Raw genomic sequence first — 26,197 nt, 5'->3', positions numbered from 1 at the left:
AGGGTCTGTCTTTCATTAGGTGACAGTCCTTTTGGTTCTCCTGTGTTTTTTCCTCTTGATCCGTTTCCGAAGAGGAATGGTTGCTGAATGCCAACTTTCACGCTGACATCTGTTCCCTGACAATAACAGCATGTGTTGTTTCCCTGTCTTATACGGAAGGATACACAACTGCCTCATTACTTTTGTTGCACACACGCACACACACACACAAACACACACACGTATATATATATAACGTAATATTATAATATTATATATATATATATATATATATATATATATATATATATACTCTTAATATATATGCACTTATAGCAGTGATCTCAGCTACTGTTATGTAGAGATATATGGACAAGATGGCGGCAGCTGTTGTTTCCTTTGTTAAAAGAAGCTGTGTGTCATGTTGGATGGGTTTGTGCTTAGTTGCCGACAGAATGCCAGTGTCTAAAGTTGTCCTCGGTGGCCCTGCAGCCTGCAAAGCCTAGACAGTGATATGATATGTGGGCAGGGTTGCAACCAAGGCATAGGTCACTTCCTCACATGGTTTCCTCTTTATCGTCCTCTTTCCTGGATTCTTCTATTATTTCAATAACTGCTTGCCCAGGGCATGATTGTGTAGCTTTTATTTTGGTACTGTTGCTATCCTAATAATAAAAAAATAATAAAATCACTTAAATTCATATAAATATTGTCGATTAAATACCTTTATTATATATGTGATATAATGTCTTCTTTTACTTCTATTGTCACTTTGTGTTGTTTTTCTGTGACCCACCACCGTGTAGCTTTCTGTTTATTCAGATTTGATATCAGGGTTGCCTATCGAGCCTCTAGGTAACAATGACTTTCAGCCTGCTTTAAGTTAATAGCCTTGGCTCCTGCTTGTAGGGATCAATATTGGTAATAATTAATCACCATTATCAAGCTCAGGATCTAGTTCCATTTGTTGTTACATCAGGAAAATATCAATAAAGAAGTAGACTCCCTGATTGTCATGGCAACTTCATCTCTAAGGTCAAAGAGAGTTTATCTTATCTTGCTGCTGAGAGTGGCAAACTGCGTAGGAATCTAGTTTAGACTCAAAGATCATTGATTTAGGCTTTCTTTTACCCCCACCTTGTTGTTCCAGGACAGGGGGGGGGGGGGGGGGGTGTAGGAGAGGCAACATTCTAATCACAACAGAGATGTAAGATTTAAATATTGATGTCCAAAGGCCATTACAAGCAAAGAGGGCCTCTGGTCTTGCTGTTGTTCAAGTACGTCCTTTTAAGGCCCAGACAAAGCTTTGATTATCAGAGGTGTCACTGTGGAGTGTGTCTGGATAGCTGACAGTGTGGGACTGCAGGGGAGATCAGTTTCCTGCAAACACAGCCACAGAATATTAAAAGATCCTACTCAGCACCCTACTCTGTATAACTGTTTGTTGTTATGACGTAGTATAGGATCCATTATGAAATAGTTGAAAAAAAGTCATTGTAGCAATATTTTAGGTTGGTTTTTTTTTGCATCATGGAATAAATATAGATAAAAAACAGAATAAATGAAAAATTAATAGAAAGCCTCCATAATAGTAGTAGATAATTTTAGATTTAGATTTCACTATTAATTAACCAATTCTATTCCAGCTGACTTTGGGTAATACATTCTGAAATGGTTGCCAGCCAATCGCAGGGCTCACATAGACAAACAATCACACTTAAGGACAAAAGAGGATTCTCAATTAACCTACCATGCATGTTTTGGAATTGTGGGAGGTCACCAGAGTATCGGGAGAAAATCCATGCAGGAATCGGGACATGCAAACTTCACACAGAAAGGCTGGATCCGGATTCAAAACCACAACTTCTGCATTGTGACATGCTAACCATTCGTGTCGCCACATCTATTATTATTAAGCAAAGATCTAAATGTATATCCAAGTGTACGTCATCTAAAAATGTGTGTTGACATTCCTGTACTGACATTCAATGTGCGCAAAACACGTCAGAGCCTGGACTTTTATCAACCGATCTTAAATCAAGTCAGATGATGATTTGAACTTAAAAAAATGATACGGTCTGCAGAAATACAATCACTAAAAATGTTGTATGTTGGTGTTGCTGGAGGTCAAAGTGTCATTATTCTAGGTCTCAATGTGTTTCATTTGTAACTGCAAGTAAAGCGGTTTGTTTTCAGCAGAGGTACTCTTCATTCTGAGCTATTTAGGTAGAACAGCAGGGTAGGGTGCTTAGAAGTAGCTCATCATGCTGCAGAATGTTCCTTAGGGTTGGAGCAGGGGCAATGCCTGCTTTTTTTTTTTTTTCATCCTCTTCTTGCCTCCGGGACACAATTGCCTCATTTAACATTCTCTAGCCCAGCCAAGAGAGGAAATAGCTAGGCTGAGAAGAGAGGCTGCCACACATCATGAATTCTTCTTTCATTTAACTAGCACTGTTCCTTTCACCTTGGTGATGCACATAGATTAGGAATGAAGCCATTGCACAATTAAGGGGTTGAGGGGTATTGAGGTTGTTCTAATGCCACCAATTGGTTTTCATGTTCTCGATTGTGAATACATATCGTGGTTTCATCGAGCTTCGCTATAGGCCACAATTGTTTTAAAATTGCATACAGCAAGAGAATATTTCTGACAGTCGGGAAATATAGTATTAAGCTTTCATTTTGGCAGTCTTCCACTATGTCTTTAAAAATAATTTGAGTCAACAGGCCCTATTTTGGTAGACTGTCGCTAATTCATTTTCGTGCCGGGGCTGGTTTCCCTTGTTTGGGATTTTTGCAGGCTGCATTTACGCCAATTTGGGCGTTCCGGCGCAGAGAGGTGTCACTCTCCCAATGTACTTGACAATTTGGTAACTGTGCTCTACATAAAAACGGAGGCATTATCATTTTTGTGACCGCTCTTTGCAGAAATTGGGGTGTCTTGCACGTTCTGTCGTGTACAGACTTTTTATGCAAATCAGGCGCGCCATATTTGAATGGATGGAAAGAAGCCGCTTGATGACGCCCACATGGTGCCGACAGCCCCCCGTTTCCCTGCGCCCAGCTGCGTCGGTCTACAAAATTGCCAAAACTCTGTCTGGCCCCACCCCATCCACATTTCTGCTGCGCCGTGCGCTAGACGTGTGCCTCGGATGAAAATGAGTCTAATGAGGTCATTAGTTGTGTTTGATTGATTTCAGTCAATCAAAGCAGCAATACTCAGATATTACATTTTTGTTTTGACTGAATTTTAGATGATGAGAGGGAACGTCAACCCTGAAAAAATAACTCACTTTTTAGACATTGTCACATTATATTGTAATGAACAGAAAATGCATTCATGTCCAAACTGTCATGAAGGGGATCATTTAGTGAACACCATTTACAAAGAAGTGTAGTAGTTTGCACATCACAGAGTGACACACTAATAGCTGTTTGGGCCAAATCTGTAGCTTGGCAGGAATTACCAGAGATGATTCTTTTTTTTTTTTCTTCTTTTTTTTTTTTTGCGTGAGTGGTGGGGGGCAGCAAAGAACTTTACATTTGGATGAAATGCACCAGAGTGTAAGGATAGTTAGGTGGCAACAGAGGATTAAGGCAACAAGCCTTTCAGTTCAATTTGTACATCAGCATTTTCCGCCAGACGAACGGCATAAAACGCAGAGCATCTTAAGGGTTCAGTGGAAAATAGCTAATGACAAGGCTTTGTAAATAGATAAACAATTTATGTCAAATATGCTTAAAATATAAAACAAACTTCAAAACATGTTAATGTTTTCAAAAAGCTGTGTTTTCATTTCTGCCATTTCAAAGCCACTAAAGCTGTTGACTGCGGAGCTTACACCTCATGAAATCGGGGCCATATCTTTCTTCAGACGATTAGCGGAAAGTGCTGCAACATAAATAGTCGGAATGCAGTTCTAATCGAAAGTGGTTGATAACGACTGATTATATTTTCGATGACTTATGAAGATCAGATAAGACAGTGTTTGTGACAAAAGAAGTGACATGACGCAAAGTGCACATCTGCTCCTTATTATCTCAAACGGGCCTTGCTAAGTGGCTAAGTGAGTAAACATCCAGGGAGAAAAGCTTTCACTATTATTTTCGAATTAGCCTATTTTCTTTGTGCATTTCAGAGAATGCTTATCTCGTAATTACTGAAAACTGTTGACACCGAGCAAGTGTAAGCCAGTTAAAATGGCATTTTTTGTTCCATGCTATCAGATTGTATTTTTTATCTACGCTTCATGCATTCCTGAAAACCAAGGATAATAGGCTCAAACTCGCGTTTTCCAGAATGACAGCAGAATTAAGTGGCAGATATTAAAAAGCTACAATCATCACATAAGGCGCTCAGTTGAGAAAGTGACTGTGAGACATACATTTGACCATAATCAAGTTTTTTTTAAGCTTCAGAGACAGGGTCAGTTGATAATCTTGAGGAAAACAGAAGGAAAAACCTTTTCTGATAGACGAGGAGAAAATCTGATTGATTGATGTCCGCCGGCTTTGCCACCGTCACAAGCCAGTTGACAGTTAGTTTGGGATCAGATGATTTCACTCTGAAGATTGGGCTCGAGGGGAAGCTAGGCAAATATGAAGGACACAAAGGTCAATGGCTTCTCTCCTCTCTGTATCTATCTCTCGCTGGCTATAGCTGGCTTTGACAAACTGTAATATGTTGCCAAGCTTTGTGGCAGCAGGACACATGGTCGTAGTTTGTACAGTAATATCCTATTGCAGTAATCTCAGAAGGAATGATTGAAAGTGGTGGAGGAATCTGGTACCAACAGAGACCCGTTGACATCATCAGCTGCAGTCGACTGGCAGATGTCTCTTGACTTGTTTGAACCAAATGTTCCCAGGGGATGGAGTAAGTTAAACAACAGCTTTGACTTGAAGCGATCTGTTATTATAAGCAGAATCTGATAAGACAGCACCCCCATGCTATGTGTTTGTGGAGCGGAGAGGTCAAAGTGTGTGTGTGTGTGAGTGGGGAGTCCGCAGTAAGTGTTGGTTTGTGGTTTTGGAGAAAGACCAACCTTGATTTATGACAAAAGATGATTGGATGTATATTGTAAATAAACACAATGATTTCTCGGTTGCCTCTTACCGTCTTCAGTGTCTCTCTTCGATGCAACATTTGGTCTTTTGTCACTGTTAAGATCAATTTTGGTGATGTCTAAGTGGAGCCGTATGTGCCCGCAGTGCTGTTTGATATTTAATAGAAAGCGCTGGCCCCTCTGAGGGTCCATGGACATAAGTGACACATCCATTAGCTTTGTATGGAGCTACTTTCAACATCAAGGTCTCACTTGTGATGAAGTGGCTGTGTAAATGGAATTCAAATTCAACAAATGTGAATCTTCTTTTAATCAAGTTTTCATTGTGCAAAACGTAGCCTCCATTCAGAGCCACTAGTCAAACAATACAAATCATAATCGCCCCATACCAATGGAAGTGGACATCATTTATGTGAGGAGACAACAACTCTTTTGTTTGTTTCAAGTGGTGGATATGACAGTGTTCTTGTCAAAGGCTCAGGGTGAATAAAATGGGTTTGTAATTACCTTAATTATCTCTTATATGTTTTCAACTAATGATGTCCATTAAATGCTTGAGGCTTCATTTGGAGACTGGCTCGCTGTAGGTTGGCTTAGGCTGTCTTATAATACAGCATGTTACATTACAACTAATGAACTTCTTTCATCGAAGATGCTTATCATACAGTGCCTCTTAGGGGAAAAGCCAATATACTTCAGCCTTTTGTTACAGTTGGATTAGAACAATTCTTATAGTTCTTACTTATCTTTCAAATTTTCTCTACATGTGATAGTAACCCAATTGGCTTCATGTCTAAACAGGATGGCGCTCTAATCTGGACCGCTGCTCGCTTCATGTAAAACATCTCATTTTGTGGCTCAGCCCGGTCGCTGTCTTATCGTTACACAATTCACTGAACTCTCTGTGATTTTCTTTGTGGCAATTTATTTAAATTCCCTCATGTTTATATATTTCCTGTCTTCTTTCATTCATAATGATTGCCTTTCATAAGTTCAAAGACTCATCTTCTCAGACTTTTGGTAACTTTGCAGATACGGAGTCACAATGGGGACGAGAAAAGCTGCTTTGTGGCAGTGTTAGTATGCTTGACGGCCATCGCTGTACCGAGACTGGATCCTGGGTTAACCTTGATATACAAGGCAGATTTAAGCGCTCTAACAGTTTGCACCTCAGCAGGTACAGAGATCATGCTTGAATTCCTGCGGGCTCCTCTGTCCGGCGCTAAAGCCTTCAGTCGTGTATGCCGCTTGGCTCCTGTGGCTGCTTTGGTCTTTGTCCATCACCTATCAGCATATCAACAGTGTCTCTGAAGCCCCGGTTGTATAATGCACCATTTATGGCTTTGTGGATGGAGATGGCGGTTGGGCGGTGGAATAGCTCCAGGCCTTTCCCTCAGTGAGTGGATTAACGGCGGCCTGCTTTAGTGCACTCTGCCACGGTGTGAAATCGGCCTCGCTTCGGCGTCGGTGCTGCGGCTTCCTCTCTCTCGCTTTTTTCTTTCTGTCTACTCTTCTCTCGCTGTTTCCTCACCTCCATGCAAAGCCTCTCACTGCCATCTGTGAAATGTGGAAACTCTGTGTCTAAGTTGAGTTCAGATCCCATCCCCTTCACCAAGCTGAAGCCAGGGAGCAAATGGGTGGCCAGTCGGTAAAAAAAAAGGGGGGGGGGTGCAGAGGAGGTGGGAGGGAGAGCTCAAGAGATGAAGCAAGGGAGGGGGGGCGATGAGCTCACTGATGTTGTGCCGCGTGTGCAGGAACCCTGCCTGTTCTCCGCGGGCGAGTTGGAGGCGGGTCCGGGCCTGGGTGCTGGCCGAGAGATCTCTGGTTCCTGCGAGCGGGTCCAAATCCCCCCTCTGTGTGTGTCTGTGTCGATGCGAGGCGGTGGCACAACTCCCCTGAGCCCCTGCCCAGTCCTTTGAAGATAAGATGGTGATACAGGGTCCCTTTCGCTACGTTGCTAACTGATGGTCTTTGTGTGACATGCCTCTCTCCACTGGAGCCTGCAGCTAAAACACCTATGGTCTTTACTGAAATGAATTGGCTCAATGGCCTCAGGTCAAATGAGATTATCAAAGGCCAGCTCGTTTTTCTATATAGGACATTTCTCTTTCTTAATCATGATTTAATGCTGATGCATCAATAGCTATTGTCATTTTTGTTCAAATGAAAGATTTTCCAAAATCCCAACTAACCAAATTATTGTATTGGGAAACGCGATGCAATGTGGGGTTTGGTGGGCACGTGTTGCGCTACTGGTGGACGAGCCATCTTGAAGGACGTCATGTTAAAATTTAAGAAAGGGAAGAGGATTGACATGGGGAAAAAAATAGACCGTGCAGAAAGAGAGTGATATTCTACAAATGGATTAAATCCGGACAAAATGCTTAATTACTAAGAGTGGCGCACCCACTGGATTTCTTTCGATGGCCGATACATCTGTGATGCAACGCACTCTGATGACACAATGCCGAGTCTTGTTGACCATTTTCAACACAAATAAAATAGCATGTCCCTCTTGTACATCAATATTATTTTTAATATTTATTTTGTGGCACCCAAGGGCATTTTTTTTGCATATCTGCCACTGCACTGTAGCTCTTTTTAAGCAGGCTGCTTTTAAAATGATGAACTCAACATTTCCTCTCCTTTTTTTCTATTCTTTGCGGCTTTCTGGTTAAGATCAATGCATAATATCTTGTGATTGCACTGCATTATGATGGCTCAGAAAGTTGAGTCGGGGTCCAGCGACACATCTTTTTCCATAGACATTGTGAATCTCTGTGGCTCATCAGGGATGGGGCGTTGATTGCTTTTTGATACCCCTCCAACATGGATGAGGTCCTGCATACATCAGTTAATTAGCATGTACTTACAGTGTGTGTGGCAGACCTGACAGACCACACAGTTGTCATCAGTCCAAGTGCTCTAACCACACTCACTGAAGGTTTGGTCAAATGCCTCGCAAGAAAAGCTATACGTGTACTATACGGGTTAATGCTTTGTGACTGTACGTTCATGAAAGTGAGTGTTTGTGCGTGCATGTGTGTGCGTGAAATGGAGTGACTGCAAATCATGCAGACACAAAAGCAAGCAGTATTTTCTAATTTGTATGGTTTTGGGTTACGCACAAACTGTGATAGCATCCTGACGACGCTCAACTTCTTATGCGCCTACTCTATTGCTTAAGTTAGAACAGGATGATTGTAAATTTAAAGTCTAATTCTGATGCCACCGTGCATTGGTTCCGCAACAGTTCCGCTCAACATGTTGGTCGTCCTTCAGATAACTTCATCATTCACATAGTTAATGTTGGCCGTTTTGCTTGGTGCTTTAAATGGATGGCGCTGCGGTGGGCAAGTTGCAGCAGTTAATTAGGCCACACAAATGACTGAGGAGTATCATTCTGTGAACCTCAGTGATAATGTGTGTGTAAAGCATCACATTCGGTCCAGCAATGCCTCACTGGCATTTTGGATCGTGGGTCATTAAAGTAAGTCACGTTAGTTATTTTTGTTGTAGGCCAAGCAAACACATGCATTGAACTGTGGAAGCTACTAGAGAATCGCGATATATTTCATAAAGGTATCCTGTCATACTCCCATGGCTTGTGGTAAACAAGACAATGTGATATGCTCCTTAGAATAAAGTGGAAGATGTCGCAGGAGAACAGACATCTAACTGCTTTTTCTACAGGTAATCTTGACTTGGATCTTAACTCCAATACTTTTTCTTTTTTTTTTTCTCCGCACAAGCCAGATCTGAGCAGGAATGAACACTCCACTCCATATTTCTGTGGTCATACTTTATTGAATATCATTTCAGATAAGCACTATAATCCTTGGGTGGAGAAGTGATGTATATTGACCTGCTCCATGGTGGCGATACAGTGCATGTCTCAAATGTGGAAATGGTAAATACTGATTTGTGTCACTGCTACAATCATGTAGAGAAGGAATATTGAGGGCAGCCCTTTTTGTTGTCTGTTATCATTGACCCCAAGTAGTTAACATAGCACTGTTATTAATTTGTATATTCAGCTGACTACTGCAAATGAAAACATATCAGGGTGTGGTAAAACAAATGCGCTAAACTGTGCAATGGAACATTTAACTCAAAATTTGAGGTGGAAGTACAGTATCAATACTGTACTTGAATTACATGCACCAATTAAAAATGTATATTTTTAAAACTCATTCATTTTAAAATTCATTAGTGAGTACCCTTTGAAATAATCTTTCCTATTGACATGAATGAAAATGCCATTTAATTCACTGGGCCTCCCAAAAGAAGCCGAATAATGTTTTAGTAATATGTTTTTTATCACTGTATAATATTGTCATAATAAAAAAATAAACAGCTCGGAACTTCAATTTTCTTGCCTAAGCTAAACTTCCGCAAGCCAGTCTTCCAAACTGCTGATTGTTGTGAGTTGAATCATCGCGACCTTCAATTGAACCCCAAATTTTGAAGGAGACTTGCTTACCACTCAACTGCCACAATTTGTTTTATTTCTAAATCAAATCAGTCAAATCAAATGTTTGTGCCATCAAGCAGTAAGGTGTTCTCTCAGGTCAATACCACATGGTAACACCTCTTCTCACCTCTCCTGGGTTTCCTCCAAGTGAGAGCAGACCTCTTTGCTTCCTCATGGTTCATTTCATCAGGATTTCCTTTATCTTGACCGACCAGGCCCATGACCCTCACAGCGCTGATAGTTTTTTTTAAGGCATGAAACAGAACTTAACTGGGATAAGTTCTCCCAGTTAAGTTTGGGTCATTGACCTGTACATACAAAATGCCGTTTCAAATGTTTGGGTTGAACTTGAAAAGTTACAAATGTTCAATAATTAATGGAGTGTGAGAAAACATGCATATCTTTATAAATGTGTAGGTCAGTAAACAGTAAAGGTATACCCCACTGAATTTAATTTTTATTTTGAAAATAATTAATTGTACTGTATTTGAAGAATAGCAGTTATTGTTCAAAATGTAATGCCAACATCTTTTTATCACCATTGGTCCAAATTGAAGTTTGATGATTTTGAACATGGTTTCTGAAAATGCTTAAGATTTCATTTTTTGGATGTAGAAGAATTTTTCTTCCTTTGCTTAACATGTCTTAATAGTTATTTGCGTTTGTAGTTTTTGTACAAATGATCCATCTTTGTCACTGAAGTTGTCTTTATCATGAATGCCACCGGAAAGAGCCTCATTATGTCATTGACAATTTAAACATAAGTTACTTGAGTAACTGGAACAGAGTAAATGTATAATGTATTGCTGTATAATTTAATTATGTAAATAAATGTAATATGTATTACATTATATATTTATTGACGGTATTTTTTGTCATTATCCTGGAACTTTCTCTTTTTGTTTGCCTGCAGAGTATACAATATATGAAAATTGATCCAAAGTATTTTGGTGCTTCCTTTATTGTATAAAGCTACGGCAATGCTGCTGAGCTGGTGTCTGCGATCTGACTGTTGTTTGAAGTCAGCACAAGTAGACAATATTTGCTTTGCACCAATTTCCGCCCACTACGTCTGACTGCTGCGTTTGAAAGTGCAACCTGTGTGCACTCTATCAGCGCACGGCTTTGAAGAAATGGTTCAAATTTGTCGCTTGGTTTGTCGGTGCATTGACAATATTGTTGTTGGGAGTGAAGGTTTTTACCGTCATGGCTGTGATGGGGTATATGTGATAGGCAGCTGGGGGAGAGAGAGAGAAGGGCCAAGTGTGATGAAGGTTGCAGTGCACCAGATTGGGCCATTAGGAAATGGCAGATACCCTCAATTCAGAACTGCTGGGGTGCGATCTCTTGAAAGCCCCAAACTGGGCCAGCTTCAGGCCACACCCTGACTGCCAGGAAGAGAGGACAAGTGAGACAATAATGAAGAGAGACAAGAGTTCACAAATCACAAACACCTCTAGAATTTAAATTAATTCCAATCTAAAACTTTTTTACTTTGTTTATGAAATTTAGAAATGAAAAACCATCTATAAACAGGAACCAATTGAATTGCAGAAATTGTTTACTTGAGGAATACCTTTTTGTATTGCAGATGTAAAAACTGAAACAACCTGAAGTACCCAGTGAAAAAAGTAACCCCCAGATTATTGTATTAGCCTATATTCTAAGATGTTTTTTGGTTCATTAACTATTTTACATGTATTACTATCAATTCAGAGAATGGATGAAGGCTTTACCAGTTTATACGTACAGTTCAGAAATCCAAAGGCTTTCCCGGTGTATACAGTTCAGCAGTCCAAACAGTGGTAACCTATATTTATAAAATAATTTTATTATCTCTCTCTCTCTGTCCACTGATTTGCTGTACTGCATTTTTTGTTTTCCATTTTGCATTTAGATCATAAAGTGCTCTGTCAAATGGCCTCAGCGAGCAAATGTGTATGAAAGTTCTTTTCATTACGAGAAGTGCGTTTTGAGGGAAGGCTAAGAGGGGGCTGCTGAGACCAACAGCGTTATCAGCACCAGATGCAGGTTGACTTCAGACTTCCATTGCAAGGTAAAGAAAAGAGAGGGAGGAAATTAATGAGAGCTATAAAGCCAGCAGGATAAATAATTAGTCCACTGCTCCTTAGATCTGTCTCTCCATTTGCAGCGGCAAATAAATCCATCTTGCAGTTTATTTGTCAAAAAACGAATATATTATTTTGTGTGATTTAAGCCTCTGTTGGTAGTTCTGTGTTCTTCTTTTTTTATCTGTCAAACAATTACTATACTGTATACCCAAATCACAAGTTTCAAAGTCTTGCCACTATCTTCCAAACATTGTCAGCTGCTGTTGTCCGTAAAGTATTGTATTAAAAATTCTGTCAACTTCATTCTATTTTATTGAATCTAGTTTTAGTCGACTATAAGTGAAGCATTTTAGGATTTTCTTTTTAGTCTTAGAAAACATAATTTTATTTGTCTAGTTAGTCAACAAAAAATGCCAACATTTTAGTGTAGTTTTAATCAGAGCAATCATCTTTTACCCTTTTACATTTTTGTCAGCAGATAATATTGAACATTTTCAATACACATATTGTATTATATGTCTGAAAATGTAAGTTAAAGTTGTTTTGTTTGGCTCCTTGTACTTTTTAGTTTGCATTTAGATTGTGCATATAGCTGCTTCCGAGATTTGCTATTGTTTCTGTTTGTAACTAAATTTACAATCCAACTAAAACCACAGTTGCCTGACCAGAATAACAAATCTCAGCACAAATTCAACTTCACACACAATTATGTCAACAAGTGGCCACTATCACGGCATGTTAAAAACTAGTAAGTTGGTCAATATTTGCTTGGTTTTATCTTATGTTTGTTTATAACATAACCCAACTTTTTGTTAACTTACCACAGTGTCTTGGTGGTCTACCGCGATGTGTTTCTTTAGGTTTGTTGTTTTTCCAGCTACCCCATGCCCACATGACATCTTTTTGACTAGAATCAAGCATAAGTATGCTTTTCTCGACATTATTAAACGACATTATTAAATGTATCCAATATCTCATCTTCTCTCTTTCCCGGATCCTGTGCAAAGCTTGTCCATGTCAACTTTTACGCGGTGGTTATTTTGTCTATTGAGGTCTAATTTTTCTTCACTGCTGCTTTCCTATGCCTTCATTGGGATCGAAAATAATTTCCCTTGCATTTGAGGACATAGCATGCAAGTTTGCGTTGATCTGGAGTGTTTACATGGAGGCTCACTCCCTGAGGATTTTGTATTATTGTTGTCACACTATATGGAGCACATCCACTTGTATTGTTCTAATACTCCACCGGTAGAATTGAAAAGAGCTGAGAAATCACCAAAAGACTTACATTATCCTCCGTCTTTGAATGCCATTCATGTGTCTTGCGCTTAGTAATCTCCCCCTCTAATCTCATTCAAAGATATAAATAAACAAGTAATGATGCAAATGGGGAAAGCACATGAGTGAACAGCTAGAGGATTATGGAAATTAATGATTATAGAGGTTTTCTTCTTTTATTTTACTTTAATATTATGTATCTGGGTAATAAAAATAGTTTTTGTTTAAATCCACATATGCAACGAAATATGTTGTCAGGTTCACAAAGGCAATTCACTGTACGCACCTAGACAGACACTGTATCTATCTTGATAGACACTCTGCTCTATTGATCTGCCCGATCGTGTATGAATTCCATCCAAATCGATAATGTTGCATTGCTTGATTTACCACCCCCGCATCTCTTCAGTGTGAAATCAATCATGCCTTTTAAAAAAAGAGTTCAATGTCGGCCTCCGTCAGCCTTTTATACACTACATTAGAAAGTAAAGAAAAAATGACAGCAGATACCAGATCCATAAAAAAAGACTTTGAAATAGATTCCTGGGAGGGTAGTGGGTGTGGGGGTCCACTCTGGCACAAGTCGTGGCATTGATGCCACAGCCCCTGGGCGCAGGGATACTTGGCATGGACAAGTTGGTTGCTGGGCTTGTATCAGTGGGCACGGGCCCATCCTGTGGGAGCTCCTAAGCCATGCTGTCTGAAGAAAGACTGATGAGTTTGGCAGCACATATGGGCATACTATGGGTTTTTATTTCAGTCAAAGCAGTGTCGATGTTATCATCTTCGCTTCCCAGCATGCCAGCATCGCCGAGGCCGATGATTGGGCTTCACAGGGCCCAGCCGATTTGTCTACCACTGTTTCTAGTGTGTATATTACACTGAGGTGACAATTTGTTCCAGCTAATTGGAAGTTTGTGTCGGTCTTCCCAGAACAAAACACCAGCCTATCACAAATTACAATGATATCACAAACATGGATTCAGCCCGCCTCAGCTCTTTTTCCAGTCGAGACAGGAAGTCGACTGCTGCCTCGGTTTGTTGATAAGCATCCACAGGGTAATGAAACTTCCACTTTGATGAGAAGTTGAAAAGAGTGTGTCCATGTTGGTTTGGCAGAACATTAGACATGGCTTCAGGCAGGTGGGGCAGGCGAGGGATGGCGCCGCTTTAATAGGGCTCATCCAGAGGTGAAAGGAGCACCGCTTGCAACGAACTAAGGGTGGGCGCAGGGGCTGCCAGTACATGTCTTTTGTCTTTCATTATCTTTATTTCCTTATTATTTTAAATGGCCATCCTCTGCACGTTTTTTTTCTTCTTCACTAGAAGCTTTTTTGATATCCATTTAGATTGGAGCTTCATTAAAAACCTCAGACAATGGGGTGACTTCTAATTAAGTGGCGCCGCATCTGGCCTCTGGCACCCTATCCCGTTGTTCCATCTATTTTGCTGCGGAGAATTCATTTGTTTCTTAATTAAGAAAAACACCAATAGCGTGAAAAATCTGCTTATGGTACCTGAATTGTAATTAGTTAAGTAGTGAGGGGAAGGTGAAAAACACCTACCAGTAGCTCCAGAAATGAACTCAGAGCTGATAAAAAATGAACAAACTAGCCCTGCATATATCGAGGCTAGGGAGAAAAGTGTACCATCATTATGGCTAAGACAATATGCCAAACTATCTTCAAAGAAATCAAATTGCTAGAATGTTTTCATTTGCATGTATTAACCATTAACATAATGAGGAGAAGTGACATTGGACCCGGATTGCGTGTCTGTTCGGATTGATAACTGCCGCTTCTGCAAATTGTCTCCTTTGCAAAATTGCTAGTAGTCAAACCCATCGCTGTTGAACTGTGAATTGGACAGTGAACCTGATGCATTGTTGAATCTGACACATTGCTCTCTGACATCTATCCCTAAACAAGAAATGGTCTTTTTTGTTTCGAAGGATATGCGGAAAGCTTATTTGCATGTGTGTGTTGGAGTGTGTGTGAATGGTTGCGGCAGACGGTGTTCGCATGTGGACGGTTGCACATTCGGTTCTCTTCCCCTCCCTCCTTGTACATACAAACAGGCACGCACATACTGTAGAGTTAAGCCAGCGTTCCGCTGGCAAAAAATGAACTCACACATCTGAGTGCTAGCGGGCTACCAAAGGCTTATCAGTTCTACAAAAACTCACCCTGTAGCCCAGTTGGCGAGTTGGCGGGCAACCAGCCATATCCACTGTGTTTTGCAAAACCGTATTCAATATTCCAAATACTGTAGTTTTCTGTATCAACGTGCCATTTCCCCACTTCAGCATCGTAGGTCAAATTATTCAATTAAGTGTCTGTTTATTACTGATACCAAAGCTGGATGGTGTTCCTACTTATCACCTTTTTTGCAGATTGGTGTTTTTACTGAATACCATCATAAAGATTGTCTTGGCTGTAATTAAAATGGCACCGAGACAAATTTGGCACACGGCTAAGACACAGTGAAATGAAGGCGGTCAGGGGAATTGCAGAGGCTATATTCTGTCATTCATTGAATAGGTTTAGGCTGTAAAGCAGCAAAATTATTGTCAAAGTGCTACTGTGCCCCTTGGAGGAAGAGGGATGAGAAAGGAAAAACACCCTGCGGTGGCGTTGTTGTGTTCCCGGTGCTTTTAAGAAAAGGTCATCAAACTGGCTTTTTTTTTTTGCTTTGCTGACTTAAGACAGTGAATGGCGGTTGATGGTTTTGTGGCGTCCTTGGAGCCAGCCAGGCTTACATCTATCCATCTACAACCTTGTGTGTTTGATGCGGTACCGGCAAGCTATGTGGACATGTGTTTTAATGCCTCATGGCAAATATATACCTTTCACCATCTTTGACTTCACAAGCCTGTGTGACTTCTCAGTGAAAAATGAAAGAAATCAAAGCCCCAATAAGCTGAGGGTGTTAAGCCACAGAGGGGGGAAAAAAACGGAGCGACTTTGGATTTTGACAGAATCTTCCTGCGCCCGGTGACAAAAATTTGCATTGTTATCGCTGATAACTGGTGATGTTTTACTTCGTTGTACGTTTTTTATAAAATATGTAAAATGTAAACCAAGCCTCCAACGATTCCCTTAATGACGCGGATCTAGCTTTTTCTTCCCCGAATCGTCTTAGCGAGCTTTTCAGTGCCGAATGTCTGATATCTGAATATTAAAAAGGAGTTTCAAGCTCATCTGCAAATGTGATTTTCACATATCACACTTCTGCAGTCTTCAAGCTGCTTCATCGCCAAGCTTCTGAGAAAAGATGGCTGAGGAAGGGGGGTCGGGGGAAAAAAGAAAAACAAGATGCACATATGGGTTGCGATTGATGTATTCCATTTCTGACCTAATTTAAATCCCTGCCAACTAGCTCATATGCATACTGTACATTTTCAAAATGACTGAATATTAAAAACCTTGACTTCTTCGTGCAGATAGTTATAATGTGGTTACTATAATGCACCACCAGCAGTAAATATATTTGCAACCAATAATAATGTAATGGAACAAAAAATAATTTGGACATCATTTTGATGCCTGATAGGCCCAAGGGACTGGCCAGCCGAAAGACGGTGGCCCATTGACATGCTAGCCTCGCCAAGAAATAATTATGGCTGCCTTTCTTTGTTCCTCCCAAGCTTTCTCTTCTCAGAGCACTAGTAATTTGCTTGTGATATTTTAGTTTTATAAATGACTTATTCTCTGTGGACTTGAGTATGACGCGGGGGTAAATTAAGGCGCATATCAGCTGCCCCGTTGCCACATTTTACGGCTAGAAACAGCAGAAGCACCATACAGAGAAAAGTAATTATAATCATAATTTATTGTGACCAGTCGAGATGTATTGAAGTGCTCCATTTTAAAATTTGGAAACAGCCACACCCCATATGGCCAAACGCTATTGCTGGAAACACTGTGTGGGACATTGGCCGCAGTTGGAATAGCTTAAGAGGATGCAGTGTGTCAGGCAGCGGTTTGTTGTCATGATAATCCCCTCATTTATAATGTCGAGATCAGCAGGTTACCGCTCGCCACGTGCATGCCATGTCAAGACTTGGGACAGGCGTAGTGGATTGTCATTTCTCAAGCAATATTTTGACAGTTCCTTCACTTTACTCATATGCTGCAGCTCAAAGGTCAGCGCTGTGCCACTTCCATTTACTATGAGCATTCAATCCCTGAGGATGAGGAATGGTGCTCTCGCCCCTCTCAGACACACAGACACGCAGACACCCACAGTCGCTTACTGCATCTTAGTGTATTTACTTCTTTCGCTAAAAGCCAAATGTCAAGATTACAGTTAGTAGGGAAAATGCTCCAGATGTTTATTGTTGTACCGAGATTTAACAGCGATTACTACATATTGCATGTTGTCATTTATCGATTTCATATTTTCCGCTCTTGCCATCAGTCTAATTAGAGTCACCCTTCTAACTTAGCTACGTGTCACATTACCAACTATTTTAAAGTCAGGTATGATTGCTGCTGTCTCAGTGGTGTAGCTGTCATCCACTTTCCAGTGCGATTAGTGCTACTCTGCAGGTTATGTCAACCAAAAAAGGGTACTTGTCACTTGCACAAAAAAAAAAAAAAAATCATTGTTGCTGTCCCATTGTTACCAGCTCTTCCGGCTATCATATGGAAATTGATGGAGTGACGGTGTTTTAGCGAGAGGAGCAGTTTTGAGAACCCAGGGGGGTTATGTGTGTAAATCTCCCTCATGCAGTTCTGCTTCAGGCCACGGAGAGCACCATCATTAGCAACAGCAGATGGAGCGGCTTCCGCAAGGGGTTTCTGTCACTTCTGATAGGCTGTCTCCGGAATTTTCGATGACAAAATGGATTTGGGATGGAAATAAGAACGATGAAATCCACTTGAGATCAGAGAAAATGAATAGCAACACCCAAAACAAAAGGCTTCCAAACTCTTCTGTAACTGGTGAACTATGTTAACAAATGGGGTGTAAAGTGGTGCAATGTTATTGCAAAATACAATATTTTGTCATTATCAACATCGAAAACTTTTTTTTTTGTGTGTGTAGAAATTTTACATTTAATTTTACATTGTGCTATATACACAGAAAATGCAAGTCAATATAAAACCAAATTACAGTTACCAATATAATCTAGAATTAATTAATTAGATTAGATTAATTAATCAATGGACATATTGTTTTCTTTTTTCTTTTTTCTTCTGTTTTTTTTTTTGTTCATTGTGGTACTTGGTAAAAACTACAGTACTGATATCCATCTTTATATTGGTACAGTTAAATAAACTTAAATCAGTGTATATTTTAGAAACATAGAGATGTACAGTTTTTATATGCAATAAGCACTTTAGAATTTTACTGGTTACATGGGGGCAGGCCTGCTATCCAGGAAGTGTGTGTGTGTGTGTAGTGTGTGTGCGTGTGCGTGCGTGTGTGTGTGTGCGCATGCGTGTGTGTGAAGCGCTGGCACAGTCGTAATCTTCCAGCAAGAAGTTTCACAAGGCCAGATCAAGAATTAGGAGAGGCTGCGGGTGGGAATCGGGGGGCGGTGGGGGTTGGAGAGAGAAAAGCCCAGCTCACTCTCTGTTTTAAAGGACAGTGCTTGCTTTGAATGTCATTTGACAATTTCCTTTTAATTAGAACCAATTTACAGGAAGATGCCCAGCAGCTAATCTTAACAGGATAATTAACTTCTATTTTCTTTACTTTTAATTAAAAAGTGGAAAAGATTGAGCTGATCCATAAAGAATTGTTCTTTTGAAATGTTCATCAGGCTTCACACTTCTTTTGGCATTGGTAATATTTAGATCATATCTGCAGCTCACAGTCTCTTCTGAGTTATTGCCATGATTTGCTCTCCTTATCCGAGGTATTAAGAAGTAGAACTATCAATAGTATAAATGGGAACCAGAGGCAAATAAGAATTAAATTAATGAAGAATTTATTGCTTAAGACAACCCCCACTCTACATAATAGAATGGAATTGGAATCACAGATTTGTTCATTTCTTTGAAATTCCTTGATGGAAAATATTGTTTTATCTATATTATTTGATACACGTAATACTCTTTTGTGTATTCCCATTAAAATAGGTTCTACTTTTGAACTCTATTACAGAACACAATGTCATTGATGACCCCCTCAAAACAAAAAAGCATCTACATATAGTAGATATGTATGTAATCGTTAGGATAAAAAAAGAAAATTCCCCGGACAATCGCAGCTGGTGAACAGTTTTTTTTTTTTTCGCCACTGTTAGCGTCACCCAACTGACTACACTTAGTGGAGATAAAGTGAGGCAGTATGAAGCGAGCGTGCTTTCAACAGTGCCTCCACTCGTCTGCAGATGAGCTGATGGCTGAAGATGGATGCCCCCACTTAACCATGATAGCTCCCCGGAGGAGCTGCACTCAATGGCTTCATTAAAAGTCAACGTTTTTGTGAAAAGCTTGCTTAAAAAGCCGTAATTAAAGCCAAATATATTTTACCTGCTTTGTTTCAGCTGTCATGTTAGGTGTACAGCACATGCTTAACTTTTATTTCCATACAAAAAGCAGACCGAAAGCAATAAATCATCTTGCTGGCACTATGGCACCTCTGCAAAGGGAAATAGATTCTTTTAAAGGAAGAACTGAGAAATTCTATATTATTAAATTACAATCTCTGTGACTTTTAAGTGCGCAAGCCATGTACCAAGTCTGCTTACACTTGTATGTATAAATTGCAGAAATGCAAGTGGGGGGGTGAAGCAGGACCCAGCTAACCCCACAGAGAAACTGGCTGGCATCTGCTAAAGCCTTCGGGCATGCTCAGAGGTGCCTCCAGCATTTTAATGGTGTAGTCAAATGCCAGCATGTTTTTAAGCCAGTCCAATTCCAATTCACTGGATAAAGAAGCAAGCTCGTGTTATTCTCCTTCAATAGACCATACTGGGCGCAGCAACAGTCAACCCAGGAACTCGGAAAACACGACACGATCCAACGTTGGGTCTGATACTAAAAAGAATTTTGAGACACTATTTGAGACAGATCATAGATTTCTTTGAAATAGTATCCTTCGACATCTGGGTAACACCTTCACATGCTCTCCTCATTTAAGAGAGGCCTCACTATCAAACGGACGCCGTTTCGCTCTATGATGTACAAATATAAACATCGTCTTAGGCCAGCTAGATGCTTGATGTCATCTGACTCACTTTACGTAGATACTATCCATATCTCCAGATAACTGTAACCCAACTGGTGTCTTTTACGAGAATGTGAATGCATTTAAGTGTCCCCAGGAGATATCCACACCAGGCCTTTTTGTCGCAATTTTCCAACCAAAATCCTTACTGCTGCGATCCAAACAGTTTGTTGACTGTTGATTGTTGCCCAAATTTAGAAAGGCTGCCATTTCCACCCTTGGGAATTGGATTGCTTAGCAACTGGATAATCAAGTTAAACAATACCATAGCTTCTTCACAGTCGCAGGCTGTGACTTTGAGAACACGTGATCCCAGCACACTCTCATTTACTATTTTCAAACAATCATTTTATGTACAAGCGGCAATTTACATAGCATTGGCTTCACATTTATTTTGATCAGAGAAATACTTCAAGAAATACTTCAAGAAAGGCCTGCTTTTTTGTAATATGTAAGACTTATGGTTAATTCCTCTGGGGGTTCTTGTAAGATATTAACCTATTAAGAGCAGCATAAACGCTATCTATTTCATTACGGTGATCAAGGATTAAATTAGAGGCCTGAGCCCTGTAACATATACACTAAGTCTTCTACAAGGCCGAGAGAGCCCTCTACTTCCCAAAGGTCATTAGAGCTAAGCACAGAATATGGCCCCAAGTCTCTTCTTGCATTTCTCCTCTTTCACTTTCTCTCCCCCCTTACACAGGTGTGTCAAAGTCTGGCCCGCGGGCCAAATATGGCGCTCAGTGTAATTATATTTGGCCCACAAAGACAAATTGTGCATCGACTTTGTGGCAATACTTAAATTCAAAATTGTATTGTTTTTACTTTTAAAAAAATAGAGCTGTTGCTAGGAATTATATAAAAAACTAAAAACTCCAATCACTCACATTGAATAAACTTAGTTAAATCAATACCCATTTCATTGTCAAGCAAGAGTGAACGTTTTCATCTTTGTAAAAGCAGAACATTTTACAAATGTGTTTTTTTTTTATTGGATATCATTATATTGTGTATGTGGTTATGTTGTAACAGACTGGTATTTATTTTTAGGCACACACCCAAATGATATCCATGTTTCTAATCCATGTTTAGTCCTAGTCTTTGCCATTGTGGTTATAACCTTTAAAAAAAAAAAAAAAAACATTTCCAGTTGACCCTTTGGGTGTAAATTTGTATAGATGGGCACACAAATGATTTCCATGCTTTTAGAGATCTACAGCTTTGTTCTGTCAAATTCAATTACCTAACCTCTAATTGGGGAACTATAGAGGGGGCCGGAACACACATCACACTGTGAAGCCTGCTCGTAATATGAGGTATAGCTATCACAGCTTGGCCAAAGGACACTAAAAATGCATGCCATTAAATTAGCAGTTACTCATCCCACAAATGATTTTGTTTAGCAGCCTTCTTCTTTTGTCATAGTGTAGTTCTACATATTGTCCATTTTTAAATCTTGTTTGAAGACCAATTTTTGTTCTTTGGCTTTTGACTGATTGACTGACTGTTCTGCTACTGTTTAAAACATTTGTGTCTTTTGTCTTTCTGATTAGTCCATCGCTATATGTGAAGCATTTTTCTACAGCTGCAGCTGTTGTAAAATGCGCTATATAAATAATGTTGTATTGTATTTAATTGTGTTATCAACGGCCTTGATTGTTAATTGTGTTGTTTCCATAAACACACCCAATTGGGATTTTTTTCCCCAATTTCCTGTTGTAGATTTTTTCCTGTTAAATACTATATGAAGCATTCTACAGCTTTCTTCTACGAATATCCCTTTCCTTTGTGACTCATTAATCCTCTGTCCATCATGTGGTCTGCGAGTATCACCCCATTTTTTAAATTCGGTGAGGCCATTAGCATAGCCCGTGCTGGAGCGCCACTCTGCATGGGCGATCTCTATCAGACAGAGGCCATGCCACGAACAAAAGAGACACTGTGATCACCCTGCATTCAGCGACCAATGTCTCTATTAACATTGGCTGCTCCTGCCCACTGCTCCCACCACATGATTATTAGAAAAGGGCGATGGCAGAAGAAAGGCTGATGATATAGTGATATAGTTCAGAATGCATAAAAGAAACAGATCGAAAACGTACATATATATATTGCAAATACTGGATTTGTATTTGTAACAATTTCTAAAATTAGGCCTGTTATAATGTCAACCATCACAAACTGATTGTGTTGTTTCTTAGATAAAACGAAAAGCAAATACTCCTTCTTTGGTGTCACCCGGCCAACTGAACTCTTGAGGAGTCATAAGTGGGTGAAGCCGAAGCTTGCATGCAAAGCCTATCAAAATGCACCAAACAAGCATGGATCACACACTGAATGTGACAGGATTTTAAACAGTACACAACTAAATATAGCAGGGACACCACTATCAGAAAATGAGTTAGGAGTGTGGTGCTAGTCGTTTAGAAAGTCATTATTCTTATCATTGCTGTCTCTGAAATAATTTCAGGTCCCTCCATGCAATGAATACTGTATAATAAACTAAATGTTAGAATTTGAACAAACGTAACTAATCTACGTAGTTGGCAAGAATTTGCCATCTGGCCTCTGTAATGGCTCTGACCGTATGGTGTATTTCATTTTTTCATATTCAGATAAACCTGCAGTATCTCTATCGGTTGGAAAATGCTCCATTTAGTTTTTATCTTTTCGAGAGGGGAAGTGAGATGCCCTTATTCAGAGTCTATTAAACTGCAATTCTATCTCATCTTATCTACCTAATCTTTGTGTCTTATTGACCATGAAGTTTATCTTTAATCTCTTTTCACCCTTATTATCACACAACACTGTGGGTCCATTTTCTCTGGTATGCACCAGTGCTGCCGTATTTGTCCGCACCGAGGAAGAATAGTTTTGCTGCACACACAGCTCTTATTCAGCTGTGTAATAGAATGTGTTTATCGAAATGTATTTTCCTGCTTTCTTGCACCTTCTGTCTCCGATTGCCTTGGCGCTAGCTTTTAATGCCAGTCATACAATCTCCCCCTGATGCTGCCTTGTTTATCTCTCCGTATCATCTTAAGTGATACTAGAGTCACGTCACGCTTCACTTCACTTTTCAGCAAATCAGCAGAAGGCATCCGATACGATCATAAAACTGCATCCCGATTTAAGCGTGGCATGACGACTTTTGCAATGTCTATTTCAGACGTGCGCTAATTCTTTTCATGGCCAGCCCTCCTGCCGATGTACACCTCTACAAAGGAGTCATTTATAGGACTAATGAAAAGAGCAATCAGTTTATGGACATCGAGGGGGGGGGGGGGTCTCTTCTGTGGCTCTGATTGAGAGAAACATGAGAGGGACAAGTGCCGCTGAACTGAACTGAAATCACTGCTTTATTATAGCAGAGGGATTCACTTCCACCACAATAGAAGAAACATATCGAGAGGTGTCGAGAGGATATCAGCGCTCTGTGTTTGAGCTTCAGAATGATGCATAAGGGGCTGCAACTCAACTCAAGTGACGGGGAGAAACCGATACAGCACCCAAATGTTGCAGGCAGCGAGCAATGAAAACATTTCAAGCGATGATTACCCTAAGCTCAAGGGGGATTTTTCAGAAAAAAATTAATAAAATAAATAATGCCGTTTTCTCGCTTGCACTGTATTCTTTCCAACTTCTCATTCGCTGAGTATTTGGTATACAAACTCTGGAGATGTGTTGTGGTGTGAAGGAAAAGTGGGTGAGATTATCTTAATGACATTCAAAGGCTGGGTGAGATGTTTTTCACAGCTAATACAATTCAAGTTGCAAAAGGGTAATTCCATCAACGGCCTTGATTGAAGCAAAATGGTAATATGCAAATTCCAAAATAGATGTACAGCTACAAGCAAAACTCTGAAATCATTTAGATTTAAAGAAATAACACTGCACGGGAAGAGGAGGTATGGGGGGGTTATTAATCACAGAGAAAAGTGTCTGCTTTAAGATTGCACTGGTGTATTACCTGGAGGCATGGAATGTAAATGGAAAACCTACATTGTACCCTGTGATAAGGCTAACAAATTAATAAAAGTATTTTTATTCCCGCTCCCGTGCTGATGCCTGTATAAAAACTCTGGAAAGGAACTTTTTTTTCTTTTCTATGTGACGTTTTGTTTTTCACGGGCTGTAATTAACATCATCGCTGACCTTGGCTGCATTACAACTTCCCAACAGAAATAATAAGTGACTGCTATCTCCTATTGACAGTACAATAAGAATAATAGAATGTGCATTTGTATTAGCTAAGAAAATGAAACAAAGTGACACTTTTTTTTTTTTTACTTCTCGAAAGCCTGAAGGATCTGATGAAACTGCTTAAAACATCGGCGTGCATGTGTGTGTGAACGTGTGTGTGCGTGTGCGTGTATGTGTGTGTGTGTGCGTATGCGTGCGTGTGTATGCACCCTCAGGTCCTCTGGAGGATGGCCTGGAGGAAGAGGATGAGGAGTGCGTCTCTGAGGAAAACGAGCTCCTTGCCAAAGATGAGTTCTCAGTGGAAGAAAACTTCCCTGCCGAGTTTGATACTGAGAACATGAGCTGTGAGGACATGGAGTACTTCTGCAACAAAGGTTAGTATCGTTTACTTATTTGAAACCGATCCCCCATGATTCTCCACAAGGCGTGTGCGACGCTCTTTTTGATGCCTAATGCCTGACAATATGTTGGGGAAACCCTTGTGCCAAGACATCAAAAATAAGTGTGACGCATGCCAAAGGCTTTTAATAAAAGTCCTGTTCAAATCAAGCCTGGCTTGAATATTTTTTTCTTGTACTTTTCCAGCCTCATTATCTACAGTGGAAACTATTCTTTTTGATATTTTGTTCCCACAATCCCCACCTAAGAGCAGTGGTTTGATCTGAGAGATTGGCAGACTGATAGTGCTATGAAGGTGTGTTACGGTGCACCAATGCACTGGAGAGCGTGGCGGTTCCTTTTGAGGTCGTGCTGACTCCACTAAGCAGCACCTGCTACTGCTTGGAGGTCCAAGACTAGAAAGAGCAGAGCTTCGTCGGGCAGGTGCTAGTCTTCTTTGAACTCCAATTCAATTAGATTTCGTCTTTGTGTTGTTTGTTTCATTCTGGTCATACCGTGCCATCACATGAACTAATTTGTGGTCTTCTCCAGGTTACAGTGAGAAGATGACAGAGTTGTCCAACCTCATAACAACCTCCCTCCAACCCCTCCACCCACCTGCTCTTACCCTCAGGTCGCATGTCTCTGCTAGCCCAGGTGTCCCCCTCACCGATGCCATATATTTCAGTTTTTAATGAAGCCACCGTTCTTTTGAATGAATGGCCTTGCTTCTCCTTTCAAATGAAAATTGTTTAGAAATATTTCTTTTCACACTTCTAAACTGATGTGCCTCGTGGGATTACATTACAGACGGAAAATGAAACTTTCATGTTTCAGGTAGGCTATGCCCCAGTAATTGTATCAATGTCTTCCTTTTGTTCTCTGGGAAAAGTTGAACGGCGCATTTGTTTAGAAATTGCAATTACCAGCAACACCGCGTCTGCTTTTAGCCTTTGTCTCTGACACGATGTGTCCTTAAACTTCAAAGTGGTGTGTATATAGGCTTGTAATTGCCCACTAGCTATGATATAGATGCCGCCTAACACATTGGAGGCTGCTGCTGCTGCTGCTGCTGCTGCTGCTGCCACAGCAAAAGAGAGGAAAAAAATATTCGGAATATCTTCAAAGTAGTTTGTCAAAGCCCGTGCTTTATCCTTTGTTTTGGCTAAAACCATGTGACTAAACTTGGCCCCAAATCTTATTTTCATGTCCTGCGTTTATGAATAAAGTTAACACTAAAAAGTCAAATGTGACATGCCGCTTTTCCTGGTGGAAAATATTAATCTGCTCCTTTTTATATACAAGCGCTACACGTCAGATTTGTCTATTACTTCTGTGTCTGCACTTCCAGTGGCTAAGTCTCTTTTAGCTGCTAAAGGCCGAGTGATACTTTATCCAAATTTTTTTAATTTTTTTATCGTGGCAAGTTTTACGCCATCGTCAGGTGTAGCCTCCATGATCCCTTTCTCAATTAGATCTATTTAAAACTAATGTCAGCGGGGCTTAAATGTACCCCACTTGTGTGAAAGGGCCGTGAATTAAGAAAGACGCATTTCAGGCAG

The 26,197-nt window shown here is 40.2% G+C and overlaps 1 protein-coding gene across 1 annotated transcript in view; it reads left to right on the top strand.

The window, feature by feature from the left end:
- Positions 1-26,197, top strand: part of zfpm2a (zinc finger protein, FOG family member 2a) — a 101,174-nt gene that overhangs the window by 4,550 nt on the left and 70,427 nt on the right. Inside the window, exon 2 of the mRNA XM_061289422.1 lies at positions 24,473-24,631. Coding sequence (XP_061145406.1) covers positions 24,473-24,631 — 159 coding nt within the window. The remainder of the gene's footprint in view (positions 1-24,472; positions 24,632-26,197) is intronic.

This window comes from Syngnathus typhle, linkage group LG10 (genome assembly GCF_033458585.1).
Source record: "Syngnathus typhle isolate RoL2023-S1 ecotype Sweden linkage group LG10, RoL_Styp_1.0, whole genome shotgun sequence".
Lineage (NCBI taxonomy): Eukaryota > Metazoa > Chordata > Actinopteri > Syngnathiformes > Syngnathidae > Syngnathus > Syngnathus typhle.
Note: the sequence above shows the minus strand (reverse complement) of the source record. Positions and strands in the feature narration are given on the sequence as shown.